Raw genomic sequence first — 25,703 nt, forward strand, 5'->3', positions numbered from 1 at the left:
GGAACGTAGCCAGAAAATTGTCAGCGGGGTGGCTAGGGTGACACAAGGACACATCGAGGGATGGCCATGTGCATACATGACCATTTGCATGCTCGTAACACGCATCGTCATTTATCATACCATCCGCAGTCAATGTTTCACGAAAGAAAAAAATGCCCACGTATCCGCCACATTGCTCAACACACTCATAACACATGCAGGATCATGTTGAATTCAGCTGAACTAAAGAAGAGCAATCACACAGTTTGTATGTGTAGAGTCATAAGAATAGTACACATGGCTGCACGTGGGCTGACTTGCATGCTGTCCGTTTGTGCCGTTCTTGTGTAAATCAGCATGAACCATCTAGATGCAAATTTATCAGCAACGCGAGCAGAATGTGACAGTGTAGGCTGCCCCTACATTTTTGTGTTTGTGTATGTTAGCATGTGCCCATTGTTTGTTCCGCTCACCATATCTCCAACCGTGAAATTTAGATGCTGCAAAGCAGAGTTGCTGGGATGCTCATGAATTATGGAGATGAGACTGTAGATATGAGGCTTTTTTTTTTTTTTTTGCCAAAACGTGCTTCTAACCACCATCGTATTCCACTCACTGCCGTTGTTCAAATGGAGATTTTGCACAAAATGCTCATAAATGTTATGTTGGGTACTTGTCCAACTGCACAGAAACATTTGTGTTCAGTGAGCATCCACTTGAACATAAACAAAGACAGCTGCTCCATACATTTGTTTGGAATGTTAGGGGGCATAACCCTGGTCTGGCTCAGTGCTGCTGCATCAGCTGGGGGATGAAATCTCAGTCGTCCATCTCTCACTAACACACACACACACAAGGCCATGCATGAGCCATTAGCAGCCGGTGTGTGTGTGTGATCTTTCTAAAAGGAGAGAAAGTCCATTTCTCCTGTCTGAATTTTTCATTCCCGCCCTCTCGGTCTTTGTACAAACTGATAAATAAGCAATGAATCCTTAGGACATAAAACTGAACGGACTTGATTTTATGTCCTCCGTTGCCAGAAGCGGCACGTTTTCTCCATTTTTTTTTCCTCTCGCTCTGGGAAGTCTTTCCTCTTTCCGTTTTAAAAGCGAAATCTTTCACAGTGTTCCTCTTCCTCCACTTACCCAGTGAACCGTAGTGAACATCTCCAGCCTCCTGCAATGTGTTGTAAAAGTCTGAGCTGCTGCGCTCGCGTGTTGCATACAGTGCTTGACCTTTTGCTTTGTTAATCCACCACCAGTGATTTACTTTGTCGATTTAAAGCGGTGGTGGTGAATCAGTCTGAGACGCAGCCCTGCAGCATGAGATCTCCAGAGAGGCCTGGGTGTATATTAACACATGAATATGTCAAAGTGTCACTCCCTGATCATGCTACTTTTTTTTTTTTAATTGAAGACATGGCGCTGAAGAAGGCAAAGGGAGATGGACTCAAGGATCAGAGGGATATTAAGTGGTAATTTATTGCCATCTGGCGGTTACATAAAAAAGGACATTTTAATTCAACGTTCGTAGTCATCTATTTTTTTCCGCCCAAACAATGGTTCTTGCAACTTTATTCATTTATATTTAAAGAATGCCTCATTATGAACAGGGGTTCTGGAGCCTATCCCAGATAACTTCGGGCGAAAACCGGACTAAACCTTGAACTGGTCATATAGAGACGAATAACCATTCACACCCACATCCACATTGTCACTGAGTGGGTACCGACCCCACGTTGCTCGCTCATAAGTCAGGTGAGTGTATAAAGATTACATCGGCGACTCGGTTTCATTTCAATAACATAAACTTTTCCTTTTATCGGCCACCGTAGTTGCTTGTCAAATATAAACTTTTCCTTTTATCGGCCACCGTAGTTTCTTGTCACCAAAGCACCGCCTCTTACTTTTCCACAACCAATCACTTTCAGTGTGACAACAACTTCCTGTTCGTATCATTTCAATCGTCACCAAAAAAAACCTATCATAACGTCAGTGCAAATATGAATTCACAGCAATCGTCTGAAGATATCCGGGAACAAAATAAATCAACTAGCCTAATTTCGACAGCAGAAGGGACTGGTCTAGAAAGAGCACCGTTGAAAAGGTCTATTTTATTGACTTTCGCTTGATGTTTAACTCAACCTACCCCTACATTTCAAAGACTGCCATTTTATTTTCTAAGCTGAATCATTGACACATTATCTCAATATACTGTATTGTATTTTCTGAGACAATATGTAATAGTCGTGAAACTTTTTTTTTCCGCTAAGTGTAGTTCCACCATACCAGCGACCCTAAGCCAAGCACTCTGGAAAATAGATGGACGAATGCTTGGATATGCATTCATTATTTTACCAAGACGATTACTTGTCATTTATTTTCACCGTATTTTAATCACCAGTCTTAATTATGCCCTCCCTAAAAATCATTGTCCTTATAGAACTCCACTATCAAAGTTGAAGAAAGTAAACTCCAACTTCAAATCACCAGTAAGTACCCACTTCAAATCCAAACACATATCTCCAATATGATGTTTTTTGTTTTTGTTTTATTTATTTATTTTTTTGCATCACAGGGTCAAATAAACAAGCCTTCTAAAGTGTGTCCTGAAGAAGAGGTGGCGGAGCTGGAGAGGAGGAGAATGCAGCTGGATGCTGAGATTGCACAGCTGGAGTTCCAGTGAGTACAGCTGCTTTTGTTCCTCTAAAATGGAGTGAGCCTGGAATGCAAGCAGCTTATTTCAGTATTTATTTCAAGGGAAAGGTAAGATCATGAAATCCATTTTCAAGTCTTCATTCTGGATAAAATAAAGTTGTGTTTCTCCAGGGGATACAAAGTGGGAGAGCTGGACTGTCATATTGATATGCTTCATGAGTACAATGACATCAAGGACATTGGACAGTCTCTCCTGGGCAGACTAGGTAAGAAGAATGATCATTTACAGTCAAGTTTGGATGAATCACAACTAGTGTGTATCATGGTGGGAGACTTTTGAGCCACTTTTGCGCATAAACACATGTCAAGGTGACCTCTCCGCTTGTTCTATTTTCAATTTCACACATTTATTTATTTCCCATGTCTATCATGACACATTACAGTATTTATTTTCCAAAAGCTTGTTTCTCCCACAGCGCAGTACAATCTAGTCACATCAGGAATGACTCCTTTGTAAACAGAGGTAGTACTTCCCCTCCAGCACAATGGCCGTCATTTACGACACATGGGCACAATCACCATCTCTGTTCATCATTTACACACATTCAAACACCCAGAAACCTCCTCCCTTCTGACCTCGCTCGCTCATTTTCAACACACGCTTTCACAAAGAACCCGCGCTTGGCCACGAAGTTTGACGCGCCACACGGCGTCAGTCTGGGGGCGGACATGGTTGGGCAGTGTGTAGCGAGAGAATGGTGATGTGAGGAGATGCTCTGTCGTACTCGCCGGGGACAACTGTCACTTTGTCTCGTGCCGTGTTCATCTGTCAGCCACCACTTTGTACATCTCTTGAACCCTTGAAGCTGATTCACCCAACCCCTGGGGTTCAATGCCAGTGAATTAACGATATCTGCAACAGAATAGTAGTGAACTGTAATACCCGTTTGAGATAGCTACATTTGGATTCTGATTGGTCTCTAAAGGGACATGGAGGTGTTTTGAATTCAAGTTATCTTAAACTGGAATTATGACTAGTCAGAATCAAATTGTAGATATCTCAAACTGGAGTTAGCGATCCGTACCCATTCCTTTTACTTTGTATTGGAGATTAGCCTGTTGATTAATATCGTTCATAAGAACAGAAAATCTTGTGGCACAAATTAAATTTGGTTTGAAATGGATGAATGGAATTTATAACGTGTCCATCACTTTAATTAGATTGCCTGATTGTTGTCAAAGTATAAAGGACCATATTGAAATTGATCTAAATCAAGCATACCTGGGTATGTTGTTTCATTTGCTCTCAATTGTCAAAACAAAATTGGACATGGACAAGTTTTCAGGAGCATTGTCGAGCACCAAATAGTTGTTGAAAGCCATCGGGTTGTTGAACAGCCGAGACATCGGCCTGCTTAGTGTTTTGTAGTTTGTTTTAAAAAGAAGACAAGAGTGTTTGAAGGAGGGGGTGGGGGGGGGGGCAACCCTGCCATGAGTCTAAGGCAGGTTTAACTCCTCCTCCTTCTTTGTTTCCTGCAGCTGCTCTACGCGGGACCACCACACGAGACCTCTACAGCCACTTTGGTCTGGAACTGGAGGACTGACAGTATAAATAACTCTTTTGAAAATGTTTGAACGGTTACTTCTCTGCCATGTTTATTATTTGAGAAAAAAATATTATTTTAAACGTGTTAAAGCATTGCTTCTTACAGGTTTTACACTGACTGACCATTTGTTAGAATATTCAATTAACAGCATCACACAATTCAGTCGCTTTCGGTTGACAGTTCTTCTATAGAAATTGCACAAAGTAATATCTATATATTCTTTTTTTTGTTTGTTTGTTTGACTGAACACACTTTTCAGTATTTCGTTTTCCTGCGCGTGTGCACACTGAATTGAGCAATAAAATAGCAAAACAAATACACAAATTATAGTTTCAGTTCACAGTAACAAGAAATGTGCATAGCTGACAAAAACAGCCGCATGCTATTGCCAGTCGCCTTTGCACTGCTGTCAGTGTCGGGGGGCGGGGGGGGGTGTTAAATGGAGAGTTGACAGTGCCTGCCATAAGTGACACTTTTCATTATGCTGTATTGAAGTTATGGAAATGGTAAACGATATTAAATTAAATGTTGATTAATATTCATAATAACGAATGTTGAACTTGTTCCATTGTTGGTCAATAACCCTCAAGAAGAATTTTAAGGAAAGAGAATTTTCTTTTAAATTCGGAGTCCACACATGCGCATTGGTGAGCGCAGGGGTTCGAACGCATGCGCAGTTGACAGTGCTTGTGAAATCTCGTCACAGTTCCGCATCGAGGCCTTTTCCACTACCGGGTACAAAATGTTGTGTGTCGACGAACAGAAGTAGCAGCAGCGGGCGGCGGCAGGCGGCGCCGCATTTTCCTTCCCGTCAATCTACCTCCCCTCCCAGTTGTGACGTTGTATAAATACAAGGCCTCGATTGGTCGCCGTCCCTGTCAATCACCGCATATTCCCCCTGCGCTCATGCAAACTGCCGGCGGTGGGCGGGCGCTTGCTGAGAAAACGATAAGGTCATTTGAATTACCGCTTCATCAGTCACAATGAAGCTAGAAATCATATCGCGAATCGGCATAATGGACGGATGATGGTCGCCGGGTCAAAGTCGAGACGCTCAGCCCGGCCAGACGCAGTGGAGGCGCTCTGGTATTAACAACGACAAGAAGGGAAGGCGATCCCCGTTACGCGTATCCGTCACCGTGCGTCTCTTAGCGCCGCGATCAAGCCGAGCCGAAACGGCCGTGTGCGAGGCGGAGAGGAGACGACCAGCAGGCTGGCCTGTAAGCCGATCAAGGATCTTCACGTCTGGGATTTCTTCTTTTGCACGTTACATGCTGTGAGCGGGCCAGGTGAGAGGCGTTTTTTTTTCTGCGTGTGTACGCGTGCGTCTAACAAAAGGTTTGACGCTGATGATGACCGTGTGCTTGTCCTCTGGCAACCTTGTGAGCGATCGGTGCGCTAAATCCATTTGACAGTGATCTCATTCGGCCGCTTCACGCAGCTCGGCCAGCGAACGGCACATCCGCCGTATCTTTTCGCGGTTTTAAAAACGCACCTCAGCTTCAAGCATCCACCCAACCGTACCCGTTGCGTTTAAATTGCGCATGGCACCACCTCCAGGCTGGCACTCCCCGTTCACTCGGTCTCTCGAGGCCCTGTGTCAAAGCGCACATGGCACACGATGCCATCCCCACAACCTCAATACGATGCTACGCGCCTTTTAAATTTCCGGGTGAACCAGCAGCCAGTCGGAAACTCTGCTTACCTCACGACGCACATCGAACGCTTAATGTGTTTTAGAAGGAAGGGGGAAGGAAGAGTGCTTTTCTGTGCAGTCTCTCTCGCTCTCTGACTAATATCATAAGAATGCACCCTTCCACTACGCAAGATAACAGATCAGCCGCTGCGTCTTTTCTATTGTTGCATGACTGCATCATGAAATCTTAACTTCATCCCGAGGTGTCACCGGACACCTTGGCAGCTGTCACGACACACCCGTGACCTCCAATAAGGAGCATAGGCAGTTTTACAGGGTGGCAAGGGGAGACAGCTACCATCCCCACCTAAAGTTTTGCCACCCCAATGAGCAGTAGATGAGCTCCAACAAAACTGTAACTAGGAAACTTTGCAAACGATGAGGAGAGGGGGCGTGAACAGAAGGGAAACGCTGGGGAAAATATGACTGTTGTGCGAAAATGGACCATCCAGAAAGAGGAACCGGTGGTGGAATTGTGGTCACGGCAGCCTTGCCTCTACTCTATCATAACAGGGTGGAGATTCACCACTTAAAATGACAACATATACTATGTATGTAACAGCTGGAACTTTGCGGTCCAACATTGTCACATCTCATGCCTTGCCGTGATTTCAATAATTATAATAAAATGATCATTATTATTGGCGGTGTCTGATCTTTGGCATACTTGTAGTGTGGCCAAGAACGAATTGATGATGACGTCATGTATGGTCATCTGACAGTCATGAACACCCAAAAAAAAGTTGTGTAGTCTGACCTCTCGTCAACTTAATCATATGAGAAGAACTGATATATAAAATAAGAATTTGCTATGCTATCTTGTAGATATCTCTATTTTCCATGCTACTGCAGCTGCTCCACTTTTTCCTCTGCCTCAAATTATTGTGTGACTTTCGAGGCATATTTCCTCTGCCCACAAAAATTAGAGAGTCAAATTTCAAACCAGCCTTTGCCGAGTCATTGTTTTAGAATGTGGATGTGGCTGTGTGCGTGTGTGTTTTCCTCCGATGCACTACAATAAACAGTCTTATCTCTCATGTAACCTTTCTTCTCCCGGGTTGTTTGCCCCGAGATCCTTGTCATAGCCTTGACGTGTTGTTTCAGGATGCTGCGTTTGGCATGCTGCACGGCCCTGCTCTTGGTCTTGAGACCGTTGATGGGCCTGCCCTGGTTCCAGGTCCTGCCAGCCGTCCTGATCTTCTACTTGGGGAGTGGAGGATGGCGCTTCCTACGGATTTTTGTCAAAACAATCGGCAGAGACTTGCAGTAAGTTTTGGAGAAGTCCCGTGACGTGTTCAAGAATTTTGCGGGTGCCTTTCATGTGTGTTATGAGTGTGAGATAAAAAAAACATCACGAGGCAGGAATATGAATTTGCATTTTAGTCATTGGCTGCCCAAAGTCTGGACAGAGATGAATTCAAAACGCAGCGGTAGAGCAGGTTGCTGAAAAATGGCAGTTGGAGTTGGCAGAAAGAGCCACGCATTCGTCCCTAAAGCTGGATTCGCTGTTGTCTTCAATCACGCCACTTTGGGAAAGATGAAAGGCTGAACTAAGCAGCTGTAATTAAGCGGAAGGAATTAAATGCCTTTTTTTAACCCTTTCAGGAACAGCGTTTACTGCAGTGGACATTTGATCATGTTATCAGATTACAGAGTGCACGAAAGGGTTAAAGTCGTGACGATAATATGGAGAATATGTCGGGATCCAGGAAAAGAGTTGTATCAAAGTAATGCCCGGTCTTGACTGATACTGTCAGAGAGGTATTTATTATTATGCTTGCAGAAAGCAGTGGTGTACATAAGATAAGATATGGTTATCCTTTATTGATCCATGGAGTGAAATGTCAAGTGTTACAGCAGGGCAGGGTAAAAGATTGTTTCAAAAAAAAAAAAAGTGGGGGAGGCATAGTATAGCATAAAAATAGAACATTAAAATCACTATCATCACTCTCAGGCAGTGTAAATCGAAGTAAATGTTATATGAATAAATAGAGCAACTCCCTCATGATAAATAACGCTGAATGTATTACTTATTCAAGTTGCAGATATTACACACATGGTATAGCTAAAGAGTTTTTTGCTGATGGTCGCAGTAAATAAACGGCACTCCGTCCATTATCTGACTCTTTGCACCTTTGCTCCGTACGTGAAATATCAAGTGCAATGATTCCATTTTGCTCCTCGGACCGAGTCTCTCCTCTGCTGTCGCCTTTTATGGCAGGCGTCATTACCGTCACTATCGTTGGTAACGGATGACCTTTGTGTTTGAAAGAGAGAGATTTGGAAGTGGTGTGGTTTGACCATTTCGCAATGGTGTATTTTTGTTTTCACGTCCAGGCTGATTTGACACACGAATACAGTTTTACTTTTCAGTTGTCGGGAGACAGATCCCCCCCAAAAGCCCCGAAATAACAGCAGTGTGGCCTTAATAACGAAATTAAACAGGAATGAATGCCTGCTTCTATTTTTTTTTTTTTTTAATCCTAGTAGGAAGTAGTTACATCGTTTTTTTTCTCCAGTACTTTTTATAATATGAACATCTGTAGGTTGTCCAGCAGGATGTATTATGGTCATCTAAAACCCCCCCGCATTTCTCTGTGAAAGCAGTACTCACGGATGCCAATGAGTTTTTGCTGTTTCTTTTTTTTTTTCCAGCGCGGCATCAGTGCTGTTACGAGTCAAGATGAACGTCAAACGTCACCTGCGGGAGAAGAACACCATTCCCGCCATCTTTGCCGAGACGGTGCGTCGTCACGCGGACAAAACGGCGCTGATCTTTGAGGGCACCGGCGAGACGTGGACCTTCCGGCAGTTGGACGAGTACTCCAACCAAGTGGGCAACCTGCTGCTCCAGCGTGGCTTCAAAGTAAACCAAATCTAAAAATCGTCTGTGCAATCTCCCGGGCGGTTTTGACTCTCGCTCTGCTTTGTGCTTCGTCACCCTCCCAGGAGGGCGACGTGGTGGCCATTTTCATGGAGAACAGGTCCCAGTATGTGGGACTCTGGCTTGGCATGGCCAAGGTTGGCGTGGAGGCGGCACTCATCAACTTCAATTTGAGACTGGAGGCCTTGGTGCACTGCATCACCATTTCCAATGCCAAAGCTGTGGTCTTTGGATCCGAGATGACTGATGGTAAGAAGCATTTGCTCTCCATTGCTTTGAAACATCAGCGGGTAATATTAGAGGTGAAAAACTGCAGCCCCACATTGCAGCGTGCTCATAAATGAGTCTTTTACTGCCTCATGGTGCTTTTTGGGTGACTGCCCAACGTTAAAATGAAGAAGGCGCCGATGTCAGCACGAATCCTCAACCTATTCTTTACTTAATGGTTGTATGTATTTTTAAAAGGTAGTAGAAAGGAAAGCTCGAGCCAGTTGGGGCCAACTTATTTTTGAAATTGGAAAAAAATCAATCATCGGTTGCTTTTTCGAACATTCAGTGTCATGCGTCCGGGCTTTATATCGCACCGCATGGTGTGGTTTCTCAAAAACGTGATAAATCGTGCCTTGTTTCCTCCAGCTGTCTCCGAGGTCCACGTTTCAATGGGGAAGACGGTGCGGATGTTTTGCTCCGGAGAATGGGACCCCAAACGGGTACCGCAGGGTACAGAGTGCCTCGAGCCGCTGCTCGCCGCTGCCCCTTCGCATCTGCCCAGTCGACCGCAACGCTGCTTCACTGGTAAGAAGGCCACGCCACGGGAAATCTTCCACGTACGGCAATTGCAATTCTATTGACAAAATGTTCATGAAAATATGCACAATCTTAAATAACATATACATTTTTAACGGGGAGAAAAACAGGAGCAGCAACATCGAACAATTAGCATCAATCTATCACCAAGGGTAGAAAAAGGTACACTTGCAGAGAAAAAAAAAACTTTAATGTGTATTGGTTGTTGTGCCTACCTCATTGATTGTCTTTTATATCCACACGACATGAATAAAAGAATCCCAATGTACTTGTCATTTACTCCCCCTCTGCTCACGTAATTTTTGCGCGTGTCATCAGTGATGGCAACGGTGCAGTTGCAGTGGCAATAAAACCACTGACCTTCGCCCGTGTTCATACCTGGTAAATAAAAGTCGTTTGGGCAGATTTAAAAGCAAGAGTCATTCGGATCAATAAGTTTAGGGCTTGATCAGAGTGTCTTTATGTTGCATACACACATTTGTGATTGACAGATTGTCGACAAACCACAGTCAGTTTGTTTAAGGTAGCGTGTGAATCAAAGTGGGGCACATTTTAGTTGCAAAAGGGTGAAAAATGCGTTGAAAAAAATGTACACCCTATCTGACTCCTTTCGACAAAAGATCAAATTGGCCGTATTTGTGATCCCACTGCTTTGTTTTCCAGATCGCCTCTTCTACATCTACACGTCAGGAACCACCGGGATGCCTAAAGCGGCCATTGTCGTGCACAGCAGGTAGGAAGCAAGCAAGCATGCTGCGAAGACCGTAAGCTCCAAAGCAATGGATTCACGTGGCCTGTCATGCAGTTAAGAGTCATGCGACAAACCTAGTTTTGACTTGACTCACCCATTCTTCTGGTCAAAAGGTATTACCGCATGGCCGCTCTGGTGTATTATGGCTTCAGGATGACACCAGATGACGTCTTGTATGACTGCCTTCCACTCTACCACTCTGCAGGTAAACATGACTCTGTATACGCTTCGTTTGATATTGTTGGAGATGAATGCTGTCAGAAGGAGAGGTTTGCGCCATTGTGGGAGTGAACACAGCCAAATTGCTTCCCAGCCAATGAAGACGGCTCCTCTGATTCCCTTTCAATTCAGCGTAGGAGACGCGCACATAATCGTTGATATGGCGGAAGCAGAAATGCACTCACTGGAGTGCGTTCTGTCGAATTCCTAAACACGCTTCACCTGCACGAAAATCAAGATACGCGGTTCACACGCCCGTGCACATGTGCGCTTTGTACTTAAAATCGAGCCCCAAGTGTGGTTCATTTTACTTTTAATTTAATAATGCCAAGTTGTCGACAGGTAACATTGTGGGTGTGGGCCAGTGTATCATCCACGGCATGAGTGTCGTCATCAGAAAGAAATTCTCTGCCTCCCGTTTCTGGGACGACTGCGCCAAGTACAACTGCACCGTAAGCAAGCACGCGAGCGACTTGTTTTGTCTTCGTCACGTTGACGTCGCCGCCGTTAAGCTACGGTTGCTTTCCTCTCGTCCTTGTCCATCAGATTGTGCAGTACATCGGTGAGATATGCCGCTACCTGCTCAACCAGCCCGTTCGGGACATGGAAAAACGGCATCGTGTGCGCATGGCGCTAGGTAACGGCCTGCGTCAGTCCATATGGGAGGAATTCATGACGCGCTACAACATTCCACAGATCGCCGAATTCTATGGCGCGACTGAGTGCAACTGCAGCTTAGGGAACTTTGACAACAAGGTGGGGAGCCACGTTTTTGTACCTTTGGCTCCGTCGAAATGACTTTCCTCACCATTTGGTGTCGCAATCTCCTCCAGGTGGGCGCATGCGGCTTCAACAGCCAAATTCTACCCTTCATCTACCCCATCCGACTAGTCAGGGTCGATGAAGAGACCATGGAGCTCATCCGAGGGCCCGACGGCGTCTGCATTCCTTGTAAGCCCGGTGAGTGGCTTTTTATTATTTCTCCATGCACGAAACCATACTGGTGACCACTCGTCCACTAGGTCCTCACTTTCCAACTGTTCATCTGTTTAGGCGAGCCTGGTCAGCTGGTGGGCAGGATCATTCAGAATGACCCCCTACGCAGATTTGATGGTTACGTCAATCAAACCGCAACCAGCAAGAAGATTGCTCATAGTGTCTTTAAGAAGGGGGACAGTGCTTATCTATCTGGTAAGTGTGTATCGCGTGTATAAAATATCGACGGGATTGTCTAAATGGCCGTTTCCTCTTCTCCCCAGGCGATGTGTTGATCATGGATGAGTGCGGCCACATGTACTTCAAGGACAGGACAGGAGACACGTTCCGCTGGAAAGGAGAGAACGTCTCCACCACCGAGGTGGAAGGGACCCTCAGCAGGCTGCTGGACATGAAAGACGTCGTGGTCTACGGGGTGGACGTTCCTGGTAAAAATGTGAAATACTCAAATCAAAATGCATTTAGCAGCTGACGCAGTTGTACCAAATGTCTGGACATGAAATCAGAGTAATATCATAAACCAAATGAAGTCTTCTCCATTTCAAAGATAATCCGGTTGACTCCCAATGGTTGGCCGGAATAATCTTCCTGTGTTTCCCTGTATGAAGGCGCGGAAGGGAAGGCCGGGATGGCCGCCATCGCCGATCCGAATCACTCCTGTGACCTGGAGAAGTTTGTGAAGGACCTGGACAAGGCTCTTCCTCCATACGCCAGGCCGGTTTTTCTCCGCTTTCTTCCAGAAGTCAACAAGACCGGTAAAAGAGCTCTCTCGTTGGAGATTACCGTCTAGTGTATAACCAGCGCGCATCAGTCAGCAAGAATATTGCAGAATCGTTCTTTGATGGAAGTGAAGCGAAACTCGGATATCGTGCCGATATTATTCAACTACAAAGTAAAATAATTCAACTAAAATACCTTTGAGAAGACCGAGCCATACCAAATTTCAATTTGATTATATGTTGAAATTTTTTTTGTCGATTCTCATTTGTTTGAATTATTTTTCACGCGTTTTTCTGTCATCCCTCAGGAACGTTTAAGTTCCAGAAGACGGATCTTCGACGAGACGGCTTTGACCCCCGGGTGGTGTCAGACAGACTGTACTTCCTGGATTCCAGCAGAGGGCGCTACGTGCGACTAGACGAGGAGTTGTACCGCTCCGTACTTTCAGGGAAACATAAATTGTGATCATGGAGCTTCCCTTGACATCACCACGTGTATGTATACACACGCTCGCACACAAACGGATACAAAAACGACAAGGTATTTGCGTCATCAAGATGGAAAATTGCAGGAAATGAAATGGCCACACACATATTCCCACATCCCCCTAGAGCCCTTTTTGGATCGCCCCGGCACACGCAGCAGCGCTCCCTTCATCCTCGCTGAAGTCTCCCTGGCACCACCTCAGGCTACCTCAGTTAACACACATAATAAAAACACACACGCACACACACACGCAGCATCATAAACCCAGTAACCAGATCTCACTGGTATCTTGAAACCAGCCATCAGAACCACATCGAGTCTGCACTGGATCATGAAAGCCTGTTTTTGCTGGAAGCTCCCCGAGACCGCCCAAAAAGTACAAAGAACCACACAAGTCTTGAAGGATGCTGAGAAGGATTGTGACCCAGAGGAAGCGGTCTGTTTTCTTGTTTTTGTCTTTGGATTTTGTCTGGCGAAGAGGCTCCGAGGGCACTGTAAGCCAACCGCGGCAAAGCACTCCCTCTGCAACCTCACCGCGTGCATTTCAACCTTGGCCGACACGAGACGACACGTGGAAAAGAATTCATGCGTCGAAGGCCCGCTCGAGCGGGACAGCAGTCACTTGGAAAGCACCCCGCAAGAGCTGATGTGAATCAAAGCTTTCTATTCAAATACGTTGCACCAAATGTTAAGTTTGTTTACATATTCAGTGGAAATGGAATTTATTTATGTTCGCCGTAGTTGTGAAAATAGAATTTTTCTTTGACATCTCTCAAGCTTTATATTTTTGCAGAATTGCGCTGCAGAAAGAACATTCACGTGATTTGTTTCGTAGCCACAAAGGAGTCACGCAGACACACTGAAAAGAAAAAAAAATCGGAATAAATCAGAATTTTATTGAGAACACAACAACAAAGTTGGAATTACAAGAAAAAAGTTCATTGTGTTTTTTTTTTGTTTTTTTAATGTTGCAATGTTACGAGTACAAATGTACATGAATCAAAATGACCCGAATATCATTCTGACTTTTTTCTTGTAACGATGTGACTGTTTTTCTCAAAATAATAAGCACATTTGTTCACATTGCGACATCGCCGCAATATTACCACCTTTTTCGCATAATATTGTCTACGAGAGCAACACCGTTAATCTATTAGCAATACGACTGAATTGTCGTAACATTACGACTTCTTCTTATTCTGTTCTTGTCACATCTCGGCTAATTTCTGGGATCAATATGACCTTGTTCAAGTGACATTGCAACTTGTTTCTTTACACCGGTAACATTCCAGCACATTTCTTGTGACATTGTAATTCTCGTAAACAGTGTGGGTTTTTATTCCTCTGAATTTTATTTCTTTTGAGTGTGGCCGTTCTTTATGGGGGATTCTCGTAAACAGGATGGGTTTTATCCCTCAGAATTTTATTTCTTTTGAGTGTGGCCGTTCTTTATGCAGAACCGACTCAGGCAATGCAGTGAAGAAAACAGATGTGTTTTTTTTGTCATGAGCACGTTCAAGTGAGCCGAAAAAGATCCAAAGAAGGCCGGTTCGAGTAGGGAGACCTGCAAAACTTCAAAGGTCTTTTTATTGTTTGTTTTATTTTTTGTTTTCTGTTTTCAGTGTCTGGCATCAAAGTTTGTAAAGGCATCAATGAGCAATGTCAAACATTAGCAGGGCACTGTGCCTTACTGTGATTCACAGGCCTTGGACCACTCACCTCCCGTACAATACAGCAAATATATGAAGTGTGGTTCTCAAGGTCGTTTTCCTTATTCCGTTTTCGTCCCTTCCTCTTCAAATTGAAATCTCGTGAGCTCTGGCTTTTATTTGTGAGACTTGTGCCGGCAGTTGATGCCAAATGAGGTTGCTGCAGACAAAGCTTTAGGCTAGCTTGTAAAAATTTGCTCCCTCATGTTTGGACTCTGTCCCCTAAATGTCTATATCCAAATTACAATTTTTGTTTTGAACCCAACAAAACGTCGGATCCGACGCTGCGCCGATCCGATCGAATCCTCAATTGTGTGTTTTCACCACTGCTTCATTCACTTCTCCGTCCAGCCAACCTTCTTTCTGTTTACATTCTTGCAACCATATGAAAAGAGAAGAGAGCAATCTCATGTGTTTGGTTGTGGTACATTTTGAGGCGTATCACAAATAACCCAACTGGGTGAAACACCAAGTTGGTCCATCAGCTGAGTGCAACTAGTAGTTGCGAAAGCACCCTTAAAGGGGAAGTTGACCCGATCTATCTATCTATCTGTCTGTCTATAGATGTCTATCAATAGATAGATAGATAGATTTTTTTACAATATGTTTTATGCGCCTTGACTAGTCCAAACACTGAATTCTGATCCGCATTGTATTTGTGGGACCAGGTTTTAGCCATGTCAAGGGGTAGCCATTTTGCCACTTGCTGTTAACTCAAAATGACATCAGAGATGCTCAGGCTTCGGCACTGTGATGTCATTTTCAGTTGACGGCAAGCGACAAAATGGCCGTCCCCTGAGATGAATAAAAACGGGTTGATTTATATTTTTAACTCGTACTCCACATGCACAATATTAATCACAATGCTGTGTTTAGATGAGTGGGGCCACAAAGAACATATTGGAATTTTTTTTTGGGGGGGGGGGTTGATGTGTTTTGGTCTGTTTCACCTCCCACTTGTAAAACATAGCTGTTCATCCCCTGGTTATCTCATGGGAACACTTGAGGCCTGTTAATGATGCTTCCAAGAGTCAACTGATCACTGAGGGGGCGCGTGACTCAACAGCCTCACAAGAGCAGCACACTTAAATGAATGGTTGCCATGTTCACTTTTTTTTTTAATGATCTTAAATTATTATTTCTGAGCAACTGTTAATTATATTTTGATTGTTCCATCAATGTTTGTGTATTTTCCATGTTGCGTGTGAAACCTTTGAAATGTCTGATTATTTTTTTTATGAGTTTAAAGGTGGGAGGAGTTCATGCCGAAATGGAAGACAATCTGCTGCAAAACATAACACCACTATTTGTTTCAGATTTCTGAAATGGTCTCACGTTAAAATATACGTGATACGCTTTTAGAAGAGTGTATGGTGACCCTTATGTGTCCGTGTTTAAAACCAGCCGACGCCTGTGGTGAAAGGGAATGAGCGTGTTTACATTTCGAGACTTATTGGCCAAAATGGGGTGTTGTTTTCACATAAGTACAATCTTGAAAAGAGGCATATGAAGCATTTGAGATTTCAAGATCATGAATTACAGTGCAATTGATAACCACTTGTCACCTTCTGGTTGAAATTGCACTGTTTTGGGGAGGCTGGGGCAGTTCTGTCTTTCCTCATTCAATTAATGAATATGGATTTGTTTTGTTTAAATCATGAACAACCAATTTACTGTGAAAGGAATTTTTCAGAAATCCAGTGCCCATTTCAACCATATACATGCACACATCCTGTTTAATTTGATATTAGGTAGGGGATGGAGACACTCCAGAGACCAAACTATTTGTATTCAAGCAATGATTTTTTTTTTTTTTTTTTAATCAGAATGTGTTTCATTGTGATGCCATGAGTGAATATGAATACAGCGAACAATGATAATTTATCGGAAATATCCCTCTACTGTCTTTCTATTGGCCTTTGAAATTATTCATCTGAAACATATTCACCCTTTGTGTTTTACTTTGTTACTATTACCATGTGACACACATAATAAGTTGACATGCTTTAAAACTTAATACAATCTGCAAGACTTCCAACGAAATTCACAATATACATTTTGAACTACTGTACTGTATATCCTAATGTTTTTATGTAGCACTGTTGCGTCTCCTTTCCCCCCTCATGACTCTAATCAACACGTCCCAACCTGATTCTTGCACTTTTTCCTTTCTCTTCCACCCCCCGACAACATGAAGCGACGCTAGAAAAGGAAAAAAAAAGTTTGTACACGAGTGCTTTAAAGCTTATTTTTGTTTTGTAGTATCATGTCCCTGCGCAGGTGGCAGCTCTTGGCTCATGCAGAGTGTGTGGAATATAAAAGAGGGGAGGTGTGTGAGGTGTGCTGTGTGTCTGACATACACACTGATGTCCTCTGATCCACCACAATGTTGCATATGTGGATTTCAAGCGAACGAGAAAAGCTGTGTTGAAAAACGAATAAAAACTATTTAAATTGTTGACATGGGCTATAGTTTGTGAACTGTACCATGTGAGGGAGTAATATTCATTCCTTTCTCCCATTTCAATTAACAGCATCACGCTTAGGCCCATCAGAGCCTTTGATCATTCATATAAAAAGTCTGCACACCCCTGTTCAAATACCACTCTTTTGTGAGATGCAAACATGATAGAATAGAAAAGAAATTAGCTGCGTGACCCAAAATCTCATGAAACCAAAGCGTCTGTGCTTGTGAGGTCCCCACATGAACCTCAGCTGATGCTCCAAACCACTAAGCTATGATATATTAAACCGCCCCTTCCTCCACTGAATTTATCAGAGCCAGACGCTTGTTTTGGCTCCTCCAACTCTTGGCCCCCGTTTCCTGCTCTCTGCTGCTGCTCAGCCGTGATTGGTTGACCACTCGGTGGGTGGATCGTCCGGAATAAACAAATATCGCTGCAGGCAGTCTTCAAGTCCACTTGGACAACAATACGCTCGCTTGACTTTTTGCACGTCTATCGTTTATTTCGGCCCCCGTCCACGCCACCATGAGGACCGCCGAGGTGGCTGTTGTCATGGTGATGTTGTATACATCAATGGCGCACAGTGATGTGAAGCCGCAGAGGGATTTCAACTTACAGAGGGTACGTTCAGCTTTGTGTTTTTTTTTCGTTTATCTTCGTCCATTCACCATTTCATTGACTTTACAAGCGTTCCTTGTGTTTCCTAAAACCAAACTTTAAGCATTTACTTGAACATTATCGTCGTTATTGCTACACCTAGACAAACGGGCTGTTTTTGTTTTTGTTTTTTAACAAACTAACTTTAATTTAACTAGCTAATGTGCTACAAAAAATGTATAGCAAACTTCCTAAGTGTTCTAAAAGCATTTAAATTTGAGTTGTCTCATGTTTAAATGTCTTTAAGTACCGCATGTTTAACGGAAAAGGAGCATACAAATGCTGATACGGTCACTAATGGTTTATGGCTTTAACGCACAATTAATAAGTGATGAATCTGTTGATGAATCAATGAGCTGTACAAAATAACATGTTTTAATTTCCATCATTTTTTTTTAAACAGGAAATTATTTCAAATTGACTCACTTTAATAGCTCATCTTAAAAATCATTTTGTGGCCATTTGTTTTGCATACAATTATTGCCAGGAATTTGTCAAATAAATAAGAAAATAAAAATCAAGACCAAAAATAAAAATTATACCAACAAGCTCATAACTAGCTCTAGAAAGCTATTGAGGTAAGTGCGCTTAAATAGTTACAGTGTATTGCTACTGTACTGCATGCATATTTGGTACATGAGAATTTTCCTTTGATTTTACATTTCTAATGAAGTTCTTACTTCTTCCACACTGACTAAAGAGGCAAGTGTTTAATTTCCCCCAAAAATATTTCCTTCAAAATGCAACGTAGCTAGTTGGGAATGGCCTTACAAACTGAGTAAAGCGCAGCAAAAAATTAGAAAACTGATTTTGGGTCCTGGAGAAAGTTTCTCCTGTTAGAAAAAAAAATTATTGTGTGACATCATCAATACAATTTTTGGTCAAAACTTGTTGCAAAGAGCCCACTACCCTTGGTGAAAATCCAATTAACAAGTTAACTAACTTCAAAATAGCTAGCTAGCTAACATGCTAATTAACTTAAGTAGGATATGTTTAGCCTGTTATGTTGTTTGATGATTTTTGCTTAGCATGTTAATGAAGTTTGATTAGTAGGAGTTGACTGAAGCTTGAAGCAGTTTGATGAGTTTGTGTGGCGTTTTGCTCAAGTGGTTTTTCATGTTGTTAATGTGGTTTGCTGACATTTGTTTAACGAGTTGCTAATTTTAGCTGGCAAGCTGATGCTGACGAAAACTCTGCTGATACCTTCAATGACCTTGAGTGCTATCTTAAAAGATTTGACAACAGACAAATAGTGTGAACCTATTGATTATTTGGTGTTGTCCTCAAATGACCTTTATAGAGTACTTTTACTGCACTGTTTTGTGTTCTTTTACCGGCAGCAAATGACTCCATGGCGTATGCGTGTGTTTAGTTTGCAGGTAGGTGGTACCGCGTGGGCCTGGCATACGACTCACCGAGCTTTGTTCAGTACAGAGACAAACTGAGGGTCTCCCTGGGTGTCGTCACGGCGCAGGCAAGCGGCAACGTTAACCTCACGATGTGGGACGCCACGTGAGTGTCTGTCGACTCTATTGTCTGTGCGAGAGAAGAGAAAAATTGGACGGAAGACTGATGATGCTTTTTTTTGTGGACAGCGATCATTTGATAACATGGTTTTTATGCAGTACGTGTGTGTGCGTGTGTACTAGACCTGCAGGGTGTCGCAGTAAAATGTACTATTATGAGAAGACAAACATTCCAGGACAGTTCACCTACTTCAGTACACGTAAGTCACCTGACTAATCACTTTCATAGGGCCAATATTTTGCATTTCCTGCAGATTTTTTTAATCCGCTCAATGACATCATTGACATAACATTACAGCTCCAAATACATACAAATGACTTTTTTGCATTGTTTTCTCTGATTGTTTTCCGGTCCCCTGTCTATGCTTAGGTCACAACATGGTGAAGGACATCACTGTCGTCGAGACAAACTACAATGAATATGCATTAGTGCTCAAACACAAAGTGTTTCACAGAGAGTACACCCAGGTGGCCCTCTATGGTGAGGCCGACGACGCACACGTGCGCAAGCAACAAACAAGCGCACGTTGTGAACGCGTTGTGTCCCGCAGCATCGCATTGAGACGTGCATTTGCTTGTAGGTCGCACTCCGAGGGTGAGAGTGGAAGTCATTCAGAAGTTCAAAGCCTTTGCTCTGTCTCGAGGGTTTCCAAGGGAAGCCATTCTCACCCCACCGCCAGCAGGTACGAAATGGAATAGTTTGTATTTGTATATATTAATTTATGATTGGCTTTTTCTTTGGCTTTGATGCATTTTTGGATTATGGAAATATGGATTACATTTACTACATTTATCATTGCGTTCTTTTCTGTCCAACAGACAACTGCCCTCCGTCGCCATCTGGATAAGTGAGTTCAATCATAATCAAATATTTAAACCCGTGAGGATTTGTAGCATATCCGGCACCTCTTCACGCCGATGTCTTACATTCCGCAGGTCCCCCTGTCGCTTCTTCCATGTATTCAGTTGGCCTTTTTACCTGCCATCATTTGCTCTCAACTCCTGTCTCTCCTGTTTCACATTTCTACAAATAAATGATTTACAAGTGACAACAATATCCTCCAAACTGTGTGTAGTTCTTGTTTTCCTGTTTTGTGAGGACCACTTTGTGTTTTTAAGATGCTGTCCTGTGACCCTCACACCAAGTAAGTGGAGGAAAATAGATGTTTTGTATTTAAAAAAAAAAAAAAGATGTATGCACGATTTTAAAAGAGGAAGTGGTGAGCTGAATCACGTGGAGATCTTTTAAATAACCACAAGGAGGCAGAGTTTATCTCCAAAATCCAACCGCGACGGTCGCGAATCTGGAATTGAAAAGGCCTTGAATTGCGTCAGAACAAGTCGCAAATCACAAAAACAACAACGATGTAATGTAGAACAGAGCTTTTGTGTTGCCTTGGAATTAGATTCAACACAACAGTGGAATGCTAGTTATGAAGTATGACCGGAAGCTATACAATTATGTACAACATATTTGACGTAATTATTTATTTTTTTAATTCCGATATCAAAGTATGTGTTAATGTTCAAATAATATTGAGGCTTGAATTAATATTAAATGTCCTTTTCAGGAATAACGTTCTCATATTTTTGATGACCAGGCGTCTACTTTTTTTCCATGTGCTTTATTACATGAAAAAAACATGTAACACCTGCAACATCTGCCCCTCTCGGGTGTTGCAGATTTGCGACAACTAAATGCTAATCCTCTAATTAATCCACATTCATATTTTACGAGCCTTTTTTTACTCAAAAGTAACAGTGCAGACCTTCGTTGTGCATGAGCAACAAACAGTTTCCCCAATAGCTCACTAGATGGCGAGTTTTCTCACTTTCAACATGCCTTCCTTTTTGGGTACACATGATAGGATTTTCTCGGCATCCATTTCATGGAAATATTACTACCAATCACCGTTATTTTGAAACCAATACTGTATAAGACGAATCATGACAGTATAGAGATACATTATATGCCAATTTGTAGATTTTATCTCCTCTGGGTTTTCCCCTTGGGTCAGCCGAAATGATCAAATCATCAGCAAGCTCTGCGGAAGCCTGACATTGAACCTGTTCATTTGAATCATGTGTGTTGCAACAGGGAGACTTGGAAAACATACAGGACAGCGGCCCTCTAGGACCTGAGTGTGACGCCCCTGACCTAATCTAAACAAACTCGATGTTGAAATTTACAACGTACATGCAGAACGTACATGCAGACAATGACACTGGGGTCCCAGATGATGATGGACCTCAGCCTGGCCCAGCTCCATGAAACAAAGTTTTTTCTTGGAGGCCGAGGAAACCCCCAGTAGCTGACATAGACCCTTCATTCCAAGGACCTGCATTCTCACCTCCACCAGATGAAATACCAAGTCCAAAGTGGTATTTTGATCAGTTCATGGATGAATCCGTGTTTGAATTTATTTCTGACCAATCAAACCTGTATGCAGTTATGAAGAATGGCCCGGAACTAAAAACAACCCCTTCAGTTGAGGTCAGGCTAGACTGATTCGATCATTTTCCCATCCATGCTGATAAACGTGGACGATGCAGAGTGTGCATGAATGGCTACACACAAATGGCCTGTGTGAAGTGCAAAGTACTTTTGTGCTTTACAAAGAACAAAAATTCTTTCTTGGACTACCACACCAAGAAGTGACCTTCAGACCTGGCCTTCACAATTAGGATTTGAGGCGTCGATATAGTATTATTGGTATTATATCTCAATATTGTTTGATGTAGGGGATGAAAATTTATTGTTAAGCTTTTGCTAAAGAAAAAAAAAGTCTGAATTGTATACTACTACCCGATCAGATAATTTTCCCCAAATATCAGATTTTTCCTGTTACAAAAACTTAATTTGAGCCTCACAGGGTTAAGCATCGCTTGAAGTCAAGAGCTGATTCACTTTTGCGGTGGCACTTGTCAAAAGTTTGGACAAGTTAGTCATTAAGCCCTTAAATACTCATGAATTGATTTCTCAACTTTGCCAAAATTCTGAAGTCCATCAGGAGATGAGTCACAGAACTTTGCTCCTTTCACTTGTTTGTTTAGGTCTCTCGAGGCACACATATAACACGGGTCGATGCCCCCGGTGGCCTTTATGCTGAGACTTCCGAGCATCGGTCCTCACAGAGACGAAAGCGTTGAAAGACTGCGATCATGCGGAAAGTTGCGTTTCTGGCCTCTGTGCTTATCCTGGCATGCATCTGGGCCAGCCAGGCGCTTGTTCTCCCAGAACCTACATATCCTACACAGGAGAATTTCGACTTAACCAGGGTGAGTGGTACTTCTTTCTTCAGGGTTGTTCCTTTTACTTAAAAGTGAATAATTCCAACAACAAAAGTGGAGGCTTGAACTAGTGGAGGTGATGACGCAGATTTTTTTTTGTTGTTTTTTTTGAATCTATATGATATGTGACTGAATTGAACCTCATCGTTTTTATTTATTTATTTATTTTTGCTCAGTAGTAAGAAGTATTGTACTGGGCTGACATTTGTATTGCTCCTACTATATTGGATTCCTGCCACAAAAAATTAAAATATTTCCATACCAGTTTTTAGGGACTTGGCATGATGTCGCTGTGGCAAAGACATGCCCAAATATCGACCACCACAGAATGGACTCTGCAATCGGCAAGCTGGTGCTGCAGAGAGGAGCCGCCGACGATAAACTGGAGATGATCAGAACTGTTCTCAAGTCAGTACATATTGTATATCACAGACAAGTAACCGAGAATCAGCTTTGTGCACAATGTGGTTTGATGCCGTACAAACACTTCAACAACATCCGCCATCATTCACAATGCACAGAGTCAGAACACGTTTTGTGATCAATCCAGTCGACACACAAGATAATTTGCGCTACATGCTAATGTTTTTGTTTGATTACACTTTATTCGCATTTAAAACACTAGCATACAATACACACTGTATCGAACAGACTTTGGATACATTACTGACACAAGGTCTACAACCAAACACAAGTGTAATTAGAAATGACTTTTTCGAGCTAATTAAAAACAATAAAAACGGCATATACAATAGAAGAAGAGCACTAGCTAGCTAGCCAGCTAACCAACTAGCTAGCTGGATAGATAGACAGAGTCAGTAATTTAATAATGTTGACTAATCAAAACCATGTTTCACAAAGTTTTTAATTTTAATGCTGTAAACAGCAAAATTCTCAAACTTTATTTGGAAAAATAATTTACTGATTTGGCGCTAACTACTCTCTTTCTGAACCACCTTTCATGCATCCTGTATGTGCTCGATTGTGCATCGTATGATTTTTGCACGCGTGTGTTCAGAGATGGGACCTGGTATTGTGCATCGTATGATTTTTGATTTTTGCACGCGTGTGTTCAGAGATGGGACCTGTAAGCAGAAAAGTGGAGACTATCATCTGACGACAACACCAGGACGTTTTCATTTTACGAGTAGGTTTTTTTTTCTAGTCATTCAAAGCACATTGAGAAGTAGAGTGGGCAAACTCGATTTTTGTTAATCTTGCCGGAGGGTGATTTAAATTTTCATGGTTGCAATAAAATATGAAGCATTTATTCCTCAATGATTTTGGTACATTTTAACTCCGTTTTTATTGAGACCTTTATTCATGATCTGAACAACGTAACACACAAATGGAGTGAGCCTGCTCTTGTTCTCACTGGCCCAAATGACAAACACAGCACAACGTTCCATTTTCCCTGCAGAGTGGGGCACTGAAGTAGACGCCTACGTGGTGCACACTAACTACGAGGAATACGCCCTGATGATATCGGTCAAGGAGAGGTCACCGGGCCAGAGCAGCATCTCAGTGAAGCTTTACAGTATGTGGACGCTCGTTGTGCAACATCACCTTGTTTGCTTATCCTCAGTCGGGTTGTTGCAAACCTCCCACAGGTAGGACCATGGACGTGAGGGACACGGTGCTGGATGACTTTAAAAGGCTGGTCAGAGAGCAAGGGATGAGTGATGACACCATTATCATCAAACAGAACAAAGGTACAGCACACGGCAATGATGCTTTCCAAATAGCAGTTTCTCCAGCAAATGTTTGTTTGAACGATTATGTCCCCAAATAAATTTGCAGAAGACGGCAGGTATTAGGGTAACGTGAAGCATATGAACAAATTAAGGCCAAATCCAGATGATGTAATGCATGACTTGATATTTTTAGCCTCACATCAAGTCAGCCGGGACGCTTGTTTTGTTTTTTTCTGACTTAATTTTTTTTTTTTTTTTTTGCAGGTAACTGTGAACCTGAAGAGCAGGTCGAAGAACCGGCAACTGTTTTTGAAGTAAGCAAAGTGATAATTATAAAAATGAACTCTGGTCAACAGCAAATTTTAATCAGATGTGGCTTTATGTGATCCTTGCAGAAAAAAAAGTTGACCGACTAGCACAAGCGGTGCAAAAGTTGTCATGAAGTTGCTTTGTTTCTTTCTTGTTGTGGTATTTTGAGAGCTTTCCCGACAACCCTTCATCCCAGTCCACACATCTAATAGGGGCAACATCGTCCACCACACTGGCTGAAAAATCCATGACTACTTTTTTGTCTTGCCTATAGTGGTCTTACTTACGGGCTACGAAAAGCGATGACAGCATTAAAATGTGTTAATATTGTATATGCCTGTGACACAGAGGATGAGGAGGGATGTATTACCAACTGTGGCTCTGGCAGAAATGGAATTGGACGGTTCTGGTGATAACATGCTCACGTTCAACGGATCGGGTAAGAGCTGCAAAAAAAAAAAAAAAAAAATCGAGTCTTCAGAGGGTCAAAATTTTTGTCGTCCCCTCAGAGGCGTGCAATCTAGGGCCGGAACCGGGGCCGTGTTTCGGCATACACCAGCATTACTTCTACAACTCCAGCGCCATGAGCTGCCAGATGTTCAGATACGGAGGCTGTCTGGGCAACAAGAACAACTTCAAGACTGAGAGGGAGTGTCTGCAGAGGTGTCGCACTGAGGGTGAGCATACACAAGTGATGTATACAGAACTGAGGTTTTTTTTTTAAATTTAATTATTATTTCAAGTATTGATATGATGCCGTGTGTTTCCTCCCTTACAGCTGTGTGTCGTCTCCCCCTGTCCCCTGTGGCGTGCACGGGCGAGCCCCTCATCTGGTCCTTCTCTTCCACCCTTGGCGAATGCGTGCCTTACAAAGTGGGCTTCTGCCAGACCAACGGCAACAAGTTCTACAGCAAGGCCGAGTGCGAAGAGTACTGCGGCGTAAAAGGTGAGCCGCGTCGTATAAAAAGCCACCTTGTAGCACGTTTCATTTGATATTCTTACACCCCCCCCCCCTTCAACAGCTCCAAAAATCCTGGAAGAAGAAGAGTGAGGGAACATCCCAGCGCTCACAGTCAAAATACCAATTACTGACTGGATGTTTCATGTTGGAAATATAATTATATTAGCATGCCAGAGCATTTTACCAATAAAATGTTGAATCTGTCTCAGCAATTTCTTTTCTTCCTTGAGCCTATCTTCAGCAAAACTTGGATTTTTAAAAGGGCATTTAATCCTTCCGCGTTTAAACG

General features: G+C 42.8%; 4 protein-coding genes and 1 long non-coding RNA gene across 8 annotated transcripts; 4 read left to right on the forward strand and 1 right to left on the reverse strand.

The window, feature by feature from the left end:
- The first annotated feature begins 1,901 nt into the window (after positions 1 to 1,901).
- swi5 (SWI5 homologous recombination repair protein) lies at positions 1,902 to 4,431 on the forward strand. 2 transcript variants are annotated; one of them, XM_019871990.1, is made up of 5 exons: positions 1,902 to 2,085; positions 2,422 to 2,470; positions 2,572 to 2,660; positions 2,808 to 2,902; positions 4,176 to 4,431. In XM_019871990.1, the coding sequence occupies exons 1-5, from the start codon at positions 1,982 to 1,984 to the stop codon at positions 4,238 to 4,240; spliced, it is 402 nt and encodes a 133-aa protein (XP_019727549.1). In that variant the 5' UTR covers positions 1,902 to 1,981; the 3' UTR covers positions 4,241 to 4,431. The 2 variants fall into 2 exon arrangements, with proteins under 2 accessions (XP_019727549.1, XP_019727548.1); XM_019871989.1 differs by having other exon boundaries at positions 1,904 to 2,085; positions 2,557 to 2,660.
- On the reverse strand, positions 2,541 to 6,639 carry LOC109517075 (uncharacterized). Its single transcript, XR_002168470.1, has 2 exons — positions 5,739 to 6,639; positions 2,541 to 2,700 (listed from the first exon to the last, which is right to left on the reverse strand). It is a non-coding gene; the product is annotated as an uncharacterized LOC109517075 (long non-coding RNA).
- slc27a4 (solute carrier family 27 member 4) lies at positions 4,864 to 13,668 on the forward strand. 2 transcript variants are annotated; one of them, XM_019871982.1, is made up of 15 exons: positions 4,864 to 5,532; positions 7,044 to 7,205; positions 8,595 to 8,805; positions 8,889 to 9,072; positions 9,460 to 9,618; positions 10,294 to 10,363; positions 10,495 to 10,586; positions 10,943 to 11,052; positions 11,147 to 11,356; positions 11,434 to 11,560; positions 11,654 to 11,791; positions 11,860 to 12,024; positions 12,205 to 12,351; positions 12,624 to 12,810; positions 12,928 to 13,668. In XM_019871982.1, the coding sequence occupies exons 2-14, from the start codon at positions 7,045 to 7,047 to the stop codon at positions 12,779 to 12,781; spliced, it is 1,932 nt and encodes a 643-aa protein (XP_019727541.1). In that variant the 5' UTR covers positions 4,864 to 5,532; position 7,044; the 3' UTR covers positions 12,782 to 12,810; positions 12,928 to 13,668. The 2 variants fall into 2 exon arrangements, with proteins under 2 accessions (XP_019727541.1, XP_019727539.1); XM_019871980.1 differs by having other exon boundaries at positions 12,624 to 13,668.
- A 3,739-nt stretch (positions 13,669 to 17,407) lies between these two features.
- Positions 17,408 to 20,216, forward strand: ptgdsa (prostaglandin D2 synthase a). Its single transcript, XM_019872049.1, has 7 exons — positions 17,408 to 17,597; positions 19,006 to 19,145; positions 19,283 to 19,359; positions 19,530 to 19,640; positions 19,741 to 19,842; positions 19,979 to 20,007; positions 20,096 to 20,216. Exons 1-6 carry the CDS (start codon positions 17,502 to 17,504, stop codon positions 20,005 to 20,007), a joined length of 555 nt encoding a protein of 184 aa, XP_019727608.1. The 5' UTR covers positions 17,408 to 17,501; the 3' UTR covers positions 20,096 to 20,216.
- A 2,028-nt stretch (positions 20,217 to 22,244) lies between these two features.
- Positions 22,245 to 25,626, forward strand: ambp (alpha-1-microglobulin/bikunin precursor). Of its 2 annotated transcripts, none has more exons than XM_019872047.1 (10): positions 22,245 to 22,438; positions 22,716 to 22,858; positions 23,527 to 23,597; positions 23,871 to 23,987; positions 24,061 to 24,162; positions 24,409 to 24,460; positions 24,798 to 24,892; positions 24,963 to 25,130; positions 25,232 to 25,399; positions 25,476 to 25,626. In XM_019872047.1, exons 1-10 carry the CDS (start codon positions 22,322 to 22,324, stop codon positions 25,502 to 25,504), a joined length of 1,062 nt encoding a protein of 353 aa, XP_019727606.1. In that variant the 5' UTR covers positions 22,245 to 22,321; the 3' UTR covers positions 25,505 to 25,626. The 2 variants fall into 2 exon arrangements, with proteins under 2 accessions (XP_019727606.1, XP_019727607.1); XM_019872048.1 differs by having other exon boundaries at positions 24,409 to 24,458; positions 24,802 to 24,892.
- The last annotated feature ends 77 nt before the right edge of the window (positions 25,627 to 25,703 follow it).

This window comes from Hippocampus comes, unplaced genomic scaffold (assembly GCF_001891065.2).
Source record: "Hippocampus comes isolate QL1 unplaced genomic scaffold, H_comes_QL1_v1.1 scaffold199, whole genome shotgun sequence".
Classification (NCBI taxonomy): Eukaryota; Metazoa; Chordata; class Actinopteri; order Syngnathiformes; family Syngnathidae; genus Hippocampus; species Hippocampus comes.

What these genes read in the sequence shown, in the direction of transcription:
- swi5 (XM_019871989.1), top strand. Translation starts at nt 1,982, where the DNA reads ATGAATTCACAGCAATCGTCTGAAGATATCCGGGAACAAAATAAATCA. An exon ending in GAAAGAGCACCGTTGAAAAG is followed by an intron (nt 2,086 to 2,421) that starts GTCTATTTTATT and finishes TTGTCCTTATAG; the next exon opens with AACTCCACTATCAAAGTTGA. An exon ending in GTCTCTCCTGGGCAGACTAG is followed by an intron (nt 2,903 to 4,175) that starts GTAAGAAGAATG and finishes TGTTTCCTGCAG; the next exon opens with CTGCTCTACGCGGGACCACC.
- slc27a4 (XM_019871980.1), top strand. Translation starts at nt 7,045, where the DNA reads ATGCTGCGTTTGGCATGCTGCACGGCCCTGCTCTTGGTCTTGAGACCG. An exon ending in TGCTCCAGCGTGGCTTCAAA is followed by an intron (nt 8,806 to 8,888) that starts GTAAACCAAATC and finishes TCACCCTCCCAG; the next exon opens with GAGGGCGACGTGGTGGCCAT. An exon ending in GCCATTGTCGTGCACAGCAG is followed by an intron (nt 10,364 to 10,494) that starts GTAGGAAGCAAG and finishes TCTGGTCAAAAG; the next exon opens with GTATTACCGCATGGCCGCTC.
- ptgdsa (XM_019872049.1), top strand. Translation starts at nt 17,502, where the DNA reads ATGAGGACCGCCGAGGTGGCTGTTGTCATGGTGATGTTGTATACATCA. An exon ending in GGGATTTCAACTTACAGAGG is followed by an intron (nt 17,598 to 19,005) that starts GTACGTTCAGCT and finishes GCGTGTGTTTAG; the next exon opens with TTTGCAGGTAGGTGGTACCG. An exon ending in TCTCACCCCACCGCCAGCAG is followed by an intron (nt 19,843 to 19,978) that starts GTACGAAATGGA and finishes TCTGTCCAACAG; the next exon opens with ACAACTGCCCTCCGTCGCCA.
- ambp (XM_019872047.1), top strand. Translation starts at nt 22,322, where the DNA reads ATGCGGAAAGTTGCGTTTCTGGCCTCTGTGCTTATCCTGGCATGCATC. An exon ending in AGAATTTCGACTTAACCAGG is followed by an intron (nt 22,439 to 22,715) that starts GTGAGTGGTACT and finishes TTTCCATACCAG; the next exon opens with TTTTTAGGGACTTGGCATGA. An exon ending in CATCTCAGTGAAGCTTTACA is followed by an intron (nt 23,988 to 24,060) that starts GTATGTGGACGC and finishes AACCTCCCACAG; the next exon opens with GTAGGACCATGGACGTGAGG.